The sequence below is a fragment of the Drosophila elegans genome, unplaced genomic scaffold (assembly GCF_018152505.1).
Source record: "Drosophila elegans isolate 14027-0461.03 unplaced genomic scaffold, ASM1815250v1 contig_349, whole genome shotgun sequence".
Taxonomy (NCBI): domain Eukaryota; kingdom Metazoa; phylum Arthropoda; class Insecta; order Diptera; family Drosophilidae; genus Drosophila; species Drosophila elegans.
Window position 1 is genome coordinate 1,283,302 of NW_024545729.1, and position 15,667 is coordinate 1,298,968.

Below are 15,667 nucleotides of genomic sequence, written 5' to 3' on the forward strand. Positions count from 1 at the left end.
ATTTGAGGATTTTAAGGCCATCATAACGATCTATTTCAGTTTACTCTGCCGTTTTTTTCAACATATTTTGTTATTGAGTTGTCTTTGCTGGAATATTAAATACAGGTTTTGTGCCTTTGATCGGTCATCTTTACTATGAACTGTGAAACAATTAAAGCAAACATGTTAATAAAAGTATCTTCCTATTTTTAAAAAAGGAGGATTTGCTTTACTTTTGGTAATTTTTCTGAGATTTTGAAAAATTAAATTTGGCTTTTAAAATTTGTACATGTTTTGGAACTCATTTTTTTGAGTGTGAATTCATTTAATTAGAGCAATAAGCGGAAGCTTGTAAAAAGAGCTTAAATGGATTCTCTGGAAAAACAGTAGAATGTTGAATACAATTTGCTCCACGGAAGCAGGTCAAAAAAATCAAATTTTTGTTTTATGTTGGCCTTAAGCGGGTTAGAAACAAAAGCATACGACTTATGAATCACATTCAAAGAATTATCGTTAGAAAAGTGTGACATTTAATATTATCTATTTTCAATTTATACGTTCACATATGTATGCATGTTTTTACACGTGTATATACACAAAAGTATATTTTAAAATCTTAATGTTTATTTTCATGACGCTTACATAGAATTTTCCATAGGCTTTCCATATGAAATGAACGACATTTAGGTTGTAAGAGTGCATTACTTTGACGAAATACAATCAATTGTAGCCTTTCAAAAGTACCATATTTAGTAGTAGTGTAGTGTCTACTTTCAGGCATAGCGCGGGTACACTTGATTATTATTTTAAAGTAGTTTTTATTGTTTTACTTGTAAAGTATAAAACATTTGTGATTAAATTACTGCTTTGTGAATTAACTGTGATAATGTCTGATTAAGTGTATGCGTTTATGAAAACAGTAAATCACTCCACTGTAGCTAATTTATATATGTATTTACTATGTTCCCTTTTATGTACCTACCATATATGCAAATGTCCTACAAACTAAACAACAATCAACCCGCCAACCAACAATCTATCAACACAACTTCATTCAATAACAATCCAACAAAACTGTTCTTAAAACTCAACAACAAAACATTAAAAACTCCAACGCATACCCTTTGCATTCAACAACAACACTCGTACACCCACTCCGCAAATCCTTCACCAATGAACAACCACCACAACAAAACAGAAGAAACTCCGTCCCGGCGAAGTAATGGACACGCGGGTAAGAAATCTCAATATTTTACCAAGCTCATATTCTCTTATAAAAGTAAATGGTCATGCTGATGTTGGTATAAACATCCAGCAAAAGAGAACTAATTCGGAGTACACATTAAGATGCTTCGTATGACCCGTATGGGTCTATAGTATGCCAACACTTTATTTTAGGCACATCGTGCTTGTCCTCGATTTTGGTCTAATATATGTAAAAAACAGCAAACAAAAACGAAAAACAACGTTCGTGGTTCAAAAATAGGGCATAGGAGCCCAGATATACACAGCACATTTTTATTTTTATAGCACACTAAAATGTTGACAAACGAAAGCTAAAAATAAGTCAAAGCAAACATTGTTTGAGCATAAGAAATACTTTCTTTTCCCCAGATGTAGTCGATTGCACAGCGGTACCTCACTATGCCTGCCCATGGGTACATATATATTCATATTCATATTCTTTTCAATCGTGCCCTTCCTACGTATGCAATTGTATGCTGTAATCTATAAGAGTATATGTGGATATTTTATATATTTTTTTGTGGATTATATACTAGTTTGTTTCATTGAACGGTGCAGCATAGAGAATATTTAGTTTTGATTCATATCGGTCATTTTTGCTGCTGGGTTTATTGTTCAAATAAATTATTGCCAGTGTTCAGACAACATCTAGTTGATTATCTAATAGTCACTGAATTGGGATTACATACACTTTCAGTTCGGTAGAATGTAACGTTAAGTATTCAAGGAAAACTATGAAAACAACATAAAGTTGCAGCAACACACACAGCATCTGATCAAGAATATTGTCTCCCAAAAAGCTTATAAAAAACCAATCCAAACACAATTTTTACACAAATTGATATGCGAAATACTTACTTACAACTCGTATTAATTCAATGACGTGTGCTATAATATCATGTTCAGCATTATAATACGATTCAATAATATTACAGTTGTTGAGGCCAGGCGAGGTCGGTGAAGGACAGGTGAGAGTTAGCTGCACATCGTTGTTTCAAATTAGTTTTGTTAGTAGAACTTATTTTTAACACTTGGTGATTTGCTATCAATCTTAAGACAAAACGCACATACTTCAAAAATAAATACAACAAAATACATCAAAAAATGGTCCTTTGACTCGAAACTCATTCAAAGATACACGACTCATTTGCTGTACTGGAACCTTACACATTTACCTGTAGAAGTGCAACAATTTCTTTTTTATTTAACTACCGTAACTTGAATCAAACGAATTAAAAAATCGTTTTAAAATCAGTAACTATTAAACGTCATAACTCCTTTTAATTGCATCCAATATTTTAAAGCCCATGCAGATGTTTTTATAATTTCAGTCAAAAACTAGCAAAGGAGTAATTGTCCGTATGTCTGTGTCTACGCAAACTTGTCTCTTAGTTTTAAAGCAATCTGGACAACATTTTCCCAAAGTCGGATCGGTCCAGATCACGACTATATCCCATAGCTAGCTCCCATATGAATAATACGAAAATTTAAAGAGAACAATAAAACTTCGCTGTTTTTTAATTTATTAATATACGTTGAAGTATAGAAATAGTTTTATATATTTTAGAATTACGGTTTTCATTTATTTTTAATCTATAAACTATAACATCGCTTTTTTTCAATTTGTTTGAATATACTTAGAGATTAACGATATATGTCTTAGTAAAGTTCGAAAATTGTAACATAGCTTAATTTTTTGTAAAGCTTTCAACTAAAGAAAACAAAACATTGTCGTTTAAAGAGTATTTAATTGTTTTAAAAGCTGCAAGGGTAAATAAACCTCGGCTGGCCGAAGTTTGCTTTCTTTTCGTTAAATGTAGTAGTTGATGAACCCAATTAAGTACATTGGATTTTTACTTTATATTTATGAACTTGGCCCCATTTTATATTTTATATTGCAGTATTAAGCCAGCATGTACACATATTAGAAAGGAATCTTGCATTACAATTACATATATATATAACAGTCCAATAAATAAATAAAAAAAATATGACCCCACATCTCATTGTAGTTCAACGACATAATTTGTCAGCTCAGTTTTCGTTTCAGTTTGCATGTGACACTACATTTTTTAAGAGTTGGACGTCGAAAGTCATCCTTTTCAATTCCAATTTTTCATACTTGCGAAAACCCTTTTTTGAAATAAGATCGTCTTAAAAGTGTAAAATGTTCTTAAGATTAGAACTCACATTATATTAAACACTACGCTTTTATTTTAAAATAAAACAAAATTAAAACCGAAGTCAAGTGCTATGACTTACTTACCCATTTTTCAAACTTTTTTTATTTTTCCTAAATACGTCAGCAAAAGCAACAACGACCCGGAGAAATGGGGGACACGAAACAGGTCTTAAAATTGTGGTCGAATTTATCGACAATTTCTGCTTAATATTATGAGTTCGCTTGCCTTTTATTAATTCTGTAAATGAATTATTAAAGCAGTAGGGTTCACATATGTATGTAACATTCGGTGTACAATTTTTGTAAATACCCATATTTTTTTAATCCAATCATATACTAGAAATCTTGTACAATATGTTGAATCAATAATTTTCAGAATTATTTTTTTACGCGAAATAGATAAACTTTTAAAAAGTCTTCTTATTAAAATAAACTTTTAGGCAATATTATTTTATGTATACCCTTGCAAAGGGTATTATAATATCAGGCAGAAATTTCCAACGCAGTGAAGGAGACATTTCCCACCCTATAAAGTATATAAGTTCTTGATCAGCATCACTAGGAGAGTCGATCTAGCCATATCCGTCTGTCCGTTCGTTTCTACGCAACTAGTCTCTCAGTTTTAAAGCTATCTGCCTGATACTTTCCCAAAAGTTGTCTTTCTATTGCAGGTAGTAAATAAGTCGGACCGACTTTAGCATATAGCTCCCATAGGAAGAATCGGAAAAATAAATGAAAAAAATTATAATTTCGCTGTTCGACATAAAGTAGTGGTTAGATATTTTAGAATTATGGTTTATAGTATAACCCAACGCTCCCAAAGAAACAAAGAAAATATTAAACAAAAATTGTTTATAAAATGTAACTTTTCTATTTTGTAATTTTAGTGTAAATTCTTTTTGACAGTTCAGAATTAGAACAATTGAGCTGCAAATCATCATAGCTTAATGTTTGTAAACATATGCGCAAGTAAATTCTAATTTTAATGTTTTCAAGAATATTTAATTTTTGTAATAGCTGCAAGGGTATATGAACTTCGGCTTGCCGAAGTTTTCTTCCTTTCTTGTCTTATGTTAAATTTAAATTGAATTTATTTAAGTCCAAAGATCTGTATACTCAAAGAACAGACTGGTTTCAATTTGATTTTGCGATTCGTACAAATTGTTTTTGTTGGTAAATATAACGAATCAAAAAAGAAATTTGTAGGTCAAGCTGACAATTATTGTAACGCAATAGTTGTTTACGTTACCTTTTAAGAGTAAATATGTGTGATTGTGAGAACAATGTATGTTGCTCTTTCATTTATTGGGTTTTAGATAAAAACTTTTTTTAAATATTTTTTGCGAATATCTTAGATTGTGTAAATTATATTTTTAGGTGTGTGTTGATCAATCGAATTTTTAGTTTTGACTTGCACGACACCTACATTTTTGGGGCGTAAAAAGGAATAGTTTAAATAAATGCACTACTGTTGGTATTGATTTTCATAACATAAGTAATCTGTGATTATAAAAAAGGTTAGTTCTTAACAAGCAATGCTCTACCGAAAGACGAAACTTTGTTTCAAATTACTTCTTTCATGGCTTTTTCAAAATTATTTATAGTTAAAGTCCTTAAAATAATAAAAAAAAATATGTTCAAGAAAACAAAAGGGGAAAACCAAGTAAGCGTGCAATGCGATGTTCAAAACATCCTCTAACGGATAGGATGTATTTCGGTCGGTTTACAATTTGCATATCTTCTGGACCCTTTATGGATGTTTGACGTTACTTGTAATGTTTATCCATTACAAAAAACGTAGCGAGAACGGTGCAGATAAGTGCCTCTTTCAAGGAAATCAGACAACTTAACACTTGAAATTCCCACTGCATTGTAACCATTGCAATTGATATCACTGGTATACAAATTTAAGCCAACGAAATCGTCCGGAGATCAAATCTTGATTTTCCTGTGCAGTTGGACACCATGATTCAAAAAATAACACTTAAAATTTTTTGTATGTATAATTTTTTTTAAAGTGAAAATAACGTTTTTCACCTGTTTTCATGACTTTTTTTTATCTCCAGTTGACTTGAAAAGAGGTGAAATACGCGATTTACACTTTTAAAAAAACTGCTACCAACAAGAAAATTTGTAGTATCATTTTTTGAATTATGGAATCCATCGGCCAGTTTAATTTAAAATATTAATTTATGTGGAACCATGTATGGATAAATAGATATATTATCTTGCTAGGATTGCGACATATAAGTAAAACATTTTTATTAACATTTTTACATCATTATTATGTCTAACCCTCACCACAAGTAGAATGTGTTTGTAGTTTTTTGTACGTTACTTTGACAGTTTGGTATACCTATCCTCACACTGTCAGCGGAATGCATTTGAATTTTTCGTTTAAAAATTATTTTATCTTTATTATGTCATAAGTATATTAACAACAGATGAATGTGTATTACTCAGGCCTATTCCGATGTTTACGATTCGCCAGATTTTACTAATCCAAATACATTTTGGAGTTTATCTACTTAATAAGGAAATCGGAACATGCCTGATTATTTTTAAAGCCTTATAAAATTCAAAAGGCAAATTCATATTGAATGTTAATCAGGCATTGTAATCACCATAATTTCTTGTAATCAGTATCCCTTATATTTGTTTATTTGTTTATATCTTTCCCCTCTCTGTCGTCACCCTATATGTTATGTGTTTGGTCAATAGCGGAGGAGACCTTCCATTGATGTGCGTCGTCCAAGCGTGCAAGATCTAGAAGATCTCATTAACAAACCATCCACGCCATTACGCGATGTCGGGGATGGAGGTCCTCCTTCGATCGTCGATGTCCAAGAGTCTTACTCCGTCGTGGAAGGTATGTATCCGCTTGTCCAGTAGTCTTGTGATGTCGGCGAAACATTCAGGGCTCGCAAGCCTCACCCATTGTAAATTTAATGAGCAGAAACAAAGAAAAGCGTTTGCTATGATACTATCAATATCGTGAAAATGTAACTCTTTACATGGGCTATCCTAAAGTAAATCAGATGTCATATGTCAGCTATAGAATGTGTAGTCTGATCGGCAAGCTATTCCTACCATGATCGCGTAAATTTCCTAAAATTGTTTGGCTTTGAATGAAATATGGTTCTATAAAATTACGGAACGATCCCTTGAGTTTGCAGAGGTGCGGTAAGATTATAGGTGCGGTAAGACTGAAATGATATTTAAACTTCGGCTTGCCGAAGCTATCGTTTTTTTATTTTTAAAGGTCTCATTCGATTTTACTTTGAGTGTGGCTATGCGAACCCTTACACACACACTCTGTCCAGAGGAATCGTACTAACCAAAATGTATTTGTTAACGTGAGCATGCTTTGTACTGTTTTCTAGACTCGACTGCGTACCTCACCGTTGGTGTCGAAGGCAGTCCAGCACCTACATTCAAGTTCTACAAGGGAGTTAGTGAGATTCTCGAGGGCGGTCGGTTTAAGTTCCTCACAGATGGGCAGACAAACACAATTACCTTGTGTATGCGTAAGTGCAAGCCCAACGATGAGAGCAAGTACAAGATTGTGGTTGCAAACATTCATGGTGAGGATTCAGCCGAGATGCAGCTCTATGTGTCTGATTCAAGTGGCATGGATTTTCGTGCCATGCTAAAAAAACGTCGTTATCAAAAATGGGACAAAGACGAACAGGACCCCAATTGGGGTGACCTTAAAGAAACGGAAAAACCGTTGCCGGCCCTTAAAAAAGTCGAAAGGGTAAGAACCAAAATATACGCTTTAAACAGACTCGCCGATGAAGGTGTGGAATTCTCTATCATTTATTGGCACTCCGATTCAGTTTAGTACTCCTGCATTTCTATTTAAAACTTAGCATTCCACATTTTGTAAGCTTATTAAACTGAATCTATGTAGCAACAGAAAGTTTGCTGCAGCTTAAGTTTCATTTAGTCATTCCCAGTGGATCAAAAGACTCGATTTGCGTCAGTATTGAAGAACTATTAAAATTCAGCTAACGAGGTTAAGTCAGGTGAAATGTGCAAAAATGTTTCAAAAGCTATTGTTTAATAAACCGGTACACCGGAAATGGAGTTAACGGATTATAGGTTCCACAATTTTACACTGAACATATTATTGTTTGACTATTGAAAATAAAATTTAGGGTCCAGGATCGCGTAGACCATCTTTAGCTGAGCTGATTCCCGATTGGCCGACACTACATCCGTTTCGGCGAGAGGAGGTGCGCTTTAGTTATATTTATGTATACTATTCATTTCCAAGTCAATACTCTGACTGTATTACTTATATTATTTTTCAGTGGTGGAAGCGACTATTGATTTTTGCTGATTTTTAATTGAATAATACGGTTTGGATATCAATTTATTTTATTGCGTATTTTTGTTCTTGATATCAATTTCAACCGCAAAAAAACCTTTTCTCAAAAGTGTATTAAAAAAACTTAGCACTTCATCTGAATAGAAGAGATCAATTTGAATTTTGTTGTTTGTTACTTAAGCTATGTGTCATTCCATGAAGAGTTTTCCACTTAACAACACATCGCATCTGTATTGCTTTATGTTTGGCCGAAGTGCTCAAAATGCTTGGACAAATTAGAGCCCTGCATAAATAAAACGCGTAGTTGACATAATAAAAAAAAACCCGAAAAATAACGAATACAAGCCAAGCTACCTAAAAAAATGTCTTTCGTTATTTTCGCGGTTGGGGCTCCGAGCTATTATTGTGAAAATTTGTAATCCCCTTTTTGTTTGCTTCGTGCAACGAAGGAAATACAAATTTTAACAAAAATAAGAAAAACTACAATGAAATATTCTGATCAGGTCCGATTTATGACCAAGAAGAGCCTAAATATATATGTATGCTTCTAATTAAAAATTCGATATACGATAGAAAAAAATATTTTGAAATAATCAGCACTTGCTTTTAACATGGCTAACCGAAAAGTCTTTTAAACAATTCACATTTGTGTAAAAATAACGAATATCAATTTTAAAAGTACAGTAGTACAAGCTATCAACTTTCTGCAAGATTTCGATTTTATTGTGAAAAACCAACAAAATTCTCGATGGAGGTTAGGGCGTTAAATATTTTGACTTAATTTCTCGAAACGATCCTAGCATATTGTTACAACAGGTGCGTGAAACTTAAAGCTTATTTAAAGTGTTGGAAGGTTATTTTGATCTGTGTGAAGATCATAAAATAGATTTACATCAAATTTAACCGATAATTATTATCGTAATTTATCTTTTTTTCAAGGTTCTAATGTGTATAAATATTTGTAATTAATGAAATTTAGTTAACTATGTTTTATTAAAATAATAGAAGAAGGTAAAATGTGAGATTTTCCGATTAATCTTTAAATAGGCTCTGACCAAAACTTTTTTTTTTTGGTGCGCAAGTTGAAGGTTAATAGCCTTATTTGAAAAACTAAAATATTCATCAATTTCAGTTTTATCATCACGATTGATAGGTTACAAAAATTTGAACTTTTTATTTATTATTTTCTGTCCTTTTTCACTTATTTTGACCCAAAAACTATCTTTATTAATAAACGAAAATATATACATGACTTTTCACCACTAGCAAGTTAATGTCTCAATAAATTAATCTGCAGAGTTATTACAAATATAGATAAAACATCCTTTGTTTTTTGGCCTCGCATTAATAAATAAATACGAATATAATAAGAAATAACCCATCAAATCAAAATATGTCTCTCATATATATGATTTTGTAATAAAAATAAAATTACTTGCGTGTATATGTGTGAAGTATTTTGATAAGTCACAATAATTTAAGAAAAACCAAAGACCGTTTAGTAATCGTATATCAAATTTACATAACTTTACCCATTTTTGACAACGCATCAACTAACAATGCGTGAGCACAGAAGGTTGAGTCGTTCCTCAGCCCACTCATCGACCAATTCGCGAAAGAAGGAAAGGACAAAAAGGTTGTATTTGAAGCCAGATTCAGCAAGCCCAATTGCAAGCCTAAATGGCTATTTCGAAAGGACGTAAGTAAAAGCTATTCGGCCCAGCTCGACATCGAACAATATCGAGGGCTTTGCAACCGGACTTACCCACTAATACTTACTTAATTATAGGAGGTGTTTACGGGCAGTAAATTTAAGTTCAAGCAAGAAAATGAAACTTATCAGCTGATTATTACGGGACCAAAAGTCGAAGACACCGGCAAGTACACTATTGAAATCGGAGGCGTTTCAAGCACAGCCTTTTTGAATGTCGAAGAAGCCGATCCCACCTACACGTTTACAAAACCCCTCAAGAAGAAACTGGAGGGATTTACCCAGCACGAGACTACACTGGAGTGTTCTGTCAGCAGCAGTATGGCCAATGTGCATTGGTTCAAGGACAATACAAAATTGGAGTCCGATGATCCCCGTTACCTTATTTCTAAGGACATAAACGGAAACCTAAAGCTGATCATCAAGGATTCTGTTCTTGAGGACGCCGGTCTTTACAGGTGTCAATTGGATAAGCAGCCGGATAAGACTGAGTGTAATCTTAAGGTTACGGAGTACCCGTACAAATTTGTTAAGGTTCTAAAGTCTCAGCAATGCATTGAGAAAGACACCGTAACGCTTGCCTGTGAAATCGATGATGCTATGGGTGAAGTGCAGTGGTTCCGCAACGGCGAGGAAATCAAACCCGACAAACGCATTCAAATTGTGAAAGACGGTCGAAAGCGAAAGTTAGTCCTCAAGGACTGCAAGGTAACCGATGCCGGCCAATTTAAATGTACAACGAATGCTGATAGTACAGAGGCGGAAATAATCATTAACTGTAAGTCTTCATTTGACAACGCTATAACTGATTAATCATTTTTTCAAGGTGCTATTTTGCAATGTGTCAAATAGGAATCTCCAATATAAACGATCTATCATCTGATCTATTAGCACAAAACTAAAGCTTGCTTGCAATCGGAAATAAGTCGGACGTATAAGTTAATTTTTTTTACTTTATTTATTTATACTTAAACCCAGTTTTATAAGAGCTTTACCTAATTTAATTTTAACACATTGTGTTCTCTCGTTTTTATTTTATAATGTACATTTTAAAGATCAAAACCGATTTAACAAGAAACTCAAGGACACGGATGCGGTTGAACGAGAAAAGTTGGTTCTCGATGTGGAGCTCCAGGATCAAACAGCGCCATGCGACTGGAAATTTAACGGGGAGCCAATTGTACCTAGTGAACGTGTTGAGATCAAAAACTTGGGTGGCGGCAAGCATCAACTGATTTTCAACAGCCTGGATTTGTCTAATGAGGGCGAAATAACTTGCGAGTCTGGACAGCTTAGTTCGAAATGCAAACTTTCTATCCGCAAGGGAGAAAGTAGACCGAACATTGACTGCCCTGATGAATTTGCCGGACCTATTAGTGCCCCTGTGGTTGTGGTAGTACCATTCAAAGGTAAGAATACACCTAGTGAGGCGATCAACTAATGACAGCCCATGAAAACAATACCTAGCTTCAACCATCCTGAATAAATTTATTTTCCAACTCTATATATAACTTTAAGAAACTTTCGATTTTTGGTCGGACAATTTATGACATAAAAATCCGTTTTACAGATCTTTAACAGAGAAATAATTTAATAGCCTAAAGATTTTAAAGTGTCATATACCATTTGCTAATTAAAATATATATTATCTAAAATGATAGGTATCAACTTGGATATAAAATAAAATATGAAGGGACAGCAAAATTTTTTTAAGGTCCTAAAAAAAACTCGTTTATTGAAAAATGCTTTAAAATGTTTTCATGGTGTCAAAAAAAAAAGTATTGCTAATTTTGCTCCTAGTCTATGTTTATAATGTACAGAAATAAATTAAAAACATTTTTGATTCAGTTTCCGGTACAAAGCAAACACCAGTAGAGGCCAAATTGTTAAAAGACGGCAAGCCATTGCCTGTTAAGGATGTGGAGGTTGCAGTTACCGACGACAAAGTTACGTTTAAAATAAAGAAGCCGTCAAGGGATTTATCTGGACCATATCAAATTAAAATTTCCAATGGCCAAGGCGAAGATACCAAAGACGTTCAAATTATTTGCCAAGACGTTCCACAGCCCCCCCAGGACGTTGATATTACAGATGTATATCAGAGCTCTTGCGTAGTTAACTTCAAGCCACCAGCTGACGATGGTGGCACTCCCTTAACCAAGTATGTTATCGAAAGGCAGGACTTGAGTAAGAAACAAGGCTGGGAGCCTGTCGCTGAGGTTCTACCTAATGAACCATGTCGGAAAAAAATTGACGACTTGGTCCCAAAAAAGCAGTACAGATTCCGTATTCGTGCTGTCAACATGATTGGCCCCTCAGATCCGGCAACATTCAAGAATACAATACTCGCGAAAGATCCATGGGATGAGCCGGGAAAGCCAAAGGCAGTGGATCTTACCGATTGGGATAAGGATCACGCGGATCTCAAGTGGGAAGCCCCCGATAGTGATGGCGGGGATCCAATAACTGCATATATTGTCGAATACAAAGAAAAGTTCTCAAATGATTGGGTTGCCGGCAAAGAGGTTGACGGCGATGCTAGAACTGCTACAGTTGACGGCCTAAAAGAGGGGTCACAGTACGAATTCCGAGTCCGTGCTGTTAATAAAGCAGGTCCGGGTGAGCCTAGCGACAAGACAAAATCCATCATTGCCAAATGCCGTTTTGTGAAGCCCTTCCTCGTTGGAGACGGCCTTAAAAACATTACCGTAAAGAAGGGACAAACCATACGATTCGATATTAAATATGATGGTGAGCCAGAACCAACAGCAACTTGGGTAAAGGGAACAGACAACCTAAAGTTCGACAGCCAGCGCATTTGCTTAGATCAGTTGGAAAGGAACTCATCTATTACCATTAAAAAATCAGTACGGAAGGACACAGGAAAATACAAATTAGTACTGTCAAACAGCTCAGGCACAATTGAGTCTGAGGCCCAAGTTGTGGTACTTGACCGACCACTTGCTCCTGGGGGACCGTTCGAACCTGAAGAAGTTCGCGCCAACCATATTAAAATGAAGTGGAAGCGTCCAGAGGATGACGGCGGTTGTGAAATTACTGGATATGCTTTAGAGCGCATGGACGAAGAGACGGGTCGCTGGATACCTGCTGGCGAAGTAGGTCCAAACGAGACTTCGTTTGATTTCAAGGGACTGACGCCGAATAAGAAATACAAGTTCCGCGTAAAAGCTATTAACAAAGAAGGCGAATCAGAACCTCTTGAGACTTCCGATGCCATCGTTGCAAAGAATCCGTATGACCCACCAAGTCCGCCTAGCCAGCCGGTCATCGACGATTATGATAACAAGAGTGTTCTTTTGAAATGGAAGCGACCACCATCAGATGGCGGACGACCAATAACCCATTATGTTGTCGAAATGAAAGACAAATTCTCACCTACTTGGACTGAAGTGGCGAAGACCGAGGACCCCAATCCCGAGTGTACGGTGGACGGCCTTAAGGAAAAAATGGTGTATCAGTTCCGAGTTAGGGCAGTGAACAAAGCGGGCCCCTCCGAACCTTCCCAGCCAACCGACAACCACCTCTGCAAACACAGAAATCGTAAGTCTAGTCAAAAATATTTTTCAAATTTACCTTTAGACTTGCTTTGGCTTAACATTTAAACACATGTCGCAAACCCTTTTAATATTGCTTTCAGATATTATTTTCATATTGCTTTTTAATATTGCTTTCAGGTATTATTTTCAGATATATATTTTCAAATAAGAAAAATATATTTAGTTTATACTTTAATTTAATATTGCTTTCAGATGTTAATTATTTGCCAAAACAAATTCAGATATACTTTAAATTAAGAGCTTTGTGCTTATAAGCTATATTTCTCTATAAACTATTTTTCTTTCAAAATAAAGCATGGGTATAAACCAGAGTTCGCAAATAAACATAAGCCGATGTAACAATGCAGTCTGCACATTAAAAAAAACTAAAAGCTTATTTAAAATAAGTGCATTTGAAGTGGGAAGCGACTGCATTTCAAATTTTAAGCATATATGTAAAAAAAAAATATGTCGGTTTTTGGTGGAATTGAACTGAAGGAGTCTTATAGGTTTTATTTTGCATGTTTATTTATTTTAATACTAGATGATCTATATTTAAGTAAATTGTATTTAAAACTTGAGTTCCGGATGGTGAAATTTTCCATGGTACGATTACAATTTTTCAAAACATTTGTAGTGACAAATTAAAATGTATATATGATAACATATAATAATGCTATGCATGTATAAATATAATTTATAGGAAATAACTTCGCAAATACTTACATCAGCTTAACTGCCAGCGCTTTTACCGTGTATGTACTTTTTTAACATACTTCAAATATCAAGGAAGCCTAAAAACATTTTATAATCAATTCGTGTTATTAAACTTTTAGTTAAGCCACAAATCGATCGCTCTACCTTTAAACGAGTAACAATAAAGAGTGGCCGTACTCATAAATGGTCAGTTGATGTCATCGGAGAACCAGTACCCGACCTGCACTGGAGTTGGAGGGATGATATTCCATTAACCAACGGAGACCGAATAAAGATAGAAAATGTTGATTATCACACAGACTTTAGCATAACAAATGCTTTGCGTAAAGACAGCGGGTTTTATACTTTAAAGGCAGAAAACCGCAATGGTATTGACCGCGAAACCGTGGAATTAGTTGTTCTAGGAAAACCCAGTTCGCCAAGAGGACCTCTTGCCGTAAGCGACGTTACTGCAAATGGGTGCCAACTGCAATGGAAGAAACCTGAAGATGATGGTGGAGTTCCGATTAAGGAGTATGTGGTTGAGAAAATGGACACGGCAACAGGAAAATGGGTTAGAGTCGGTAGATCTCCTGGCGAGAAGGAGCCACCAAGCTTTGAAGTTACCGGCTTAAATCCAGGATCGGAGTATATGTTCCGGGTTTCCGCTGTCAATGAGGAAGGAGAGTCCGAACCGCTAACTACTTTGGTAGGCGTCGTGGCAAAAGATCCGTTTGATGAACCTAACAAGCCCGGAACTCCCGAAGTTACTGATTATGATAATCAAAGTGTGAGTTTGAAATGGACAGCACCTAACAATGACGGAGGTGCTCCGATTCAGAAATACATAATTGAAAGGAAAGATAAAAATAAGCCCGAGTGGGAAAAAGCCATGGAGATTCCGGGAGATCAACTGGAAGCCACAGTCGGAGGTCTTCAGGAATATGGAGAATATCAGTTCCGTGTAATAGCAGTTAACAAAGCCGGGCCATCACCCCCTTCAGATGCTAGTGTTCCTCAAATTGTTAAGTACAAAAAACGTAAGTATTAAACCGGGCATGAGATATAATTTCAGAAGCCTTGAGGGAAATGAAGACCTTCACTTTGATTATTATACTTTTTTATTTTTGATCCGCAGTAAAACCTCGTATTGATCGATCAAACTTAAAGCCATTGTTGATTCGTGCCGGAAAGCCCATTAAGTACGATGTTAATGTTCGTGGCGAGCCTGCCCCCACAATAACATGGTATCAAAATGATGCAGAACTCAAGCCAGAGGAACTACCCAGCAATAGCGAAATCAAAAACATCCCATACAACACAAAGATTTCAATACTCGATACAGTTCGTAAACATACGGGCATTTACAAGATAAAGGCTGTGAATGAACATGGCGAGGACGAAGCTACTGTTGAGGTCAATATTCTAGCTCCACCAGGAAAACCAAGGGGGCCCTTGGAAGTAAAAGATGTTACAAAAGACAGTTGTAAGCTTAAATGGAAAAAACCTGAAGATGATGGTGGAAAACCTATTACGGCATATCAGGTTGAAAAGTTTGATAAAAAACAAGGACGATGGGTACCTGTCGGTCGAACCTCTGCTAATGACACAGAATTTGATGTCAAGGGTCTTCAAGAAGGCCATGAGTATCAGTTTCGTGTCAAGGCAATTAATGAGGAAGGAGAATCCGAACCTCTGGAAACCGATGGTAGCATCATTGCGAAAAATCCCTATGATGCTGCTAGTAAGCCGGGTACACCCAAAATTGAGGATTACAACGAGCATATGGTAAAGTTGAAGTGGGAGGCACCCAAGTCTGACGGAGGAGCTCCAATCACTGGTTATATAATTGAAAAAAAAGATAAGTTCTCTCCTATTTGGGATGAAGTACTCACCACCAATGTAAGTAATTTATATAGTTTCATTTGCATTTTTTATGCGGACACTTTTCAAGCAATTATATT

General features: G+C 35.4%; 1 protein-coding gene across 12 annotated transcripts in view; it reads left to right on the top strand.

The window, feature by feature from the left end:
• Positions 1-15,667, top strand: part of LOC108145265 (twitchin) — a 57,202-nt gene that overhangs the window by 18,327 nt on the left and 23,208 nt on the right. For 10 of the 12 annotated variants that reach the window (XM_017270538.2, XM_041708648.1, XM_041708649.1 and 7 more), the window contains 10 exons: positions 1,178-1,213; positions 2,160-2,192; positions 6,128-6,275; positions 6,790-7,163; positions 9,313-9,438; positions 9,529-10,228; positions 10,506-10,859; positions 11,299-13,011; positions 13,844-14,743; positions 14,842-15,605. In XM_017270538.2, coding sequence (XP_017126027.2) covers positions 1,178-1,213; positions 2,160-2,192; positions 6,128-6,275; positions 6,790-7,163; positions 9,313-9,438; positions 9,529-10,228; positions 10,506-10,859; positions 11,299-13,011; positions 13,844-14,743; positions 14,842-15,605 — 5,148 coding nt within the window. The remainder of the gene's footprint in view (positions 1-1,177; positions 1,214-2,159; positions 2,193-6,127; positions 6,276-6,789; positions 7,164-9,312; positions 9,439-9,528; positions 10,229-10,505; positions 10,860-11,298; positions 13,012-13,843; positions 14,744-14,841; positions 15,606-15,667) is intronic. The other 2 variants (XM_041708647.1, XM_041708654.1) reach the window with 1 other exon arrangement.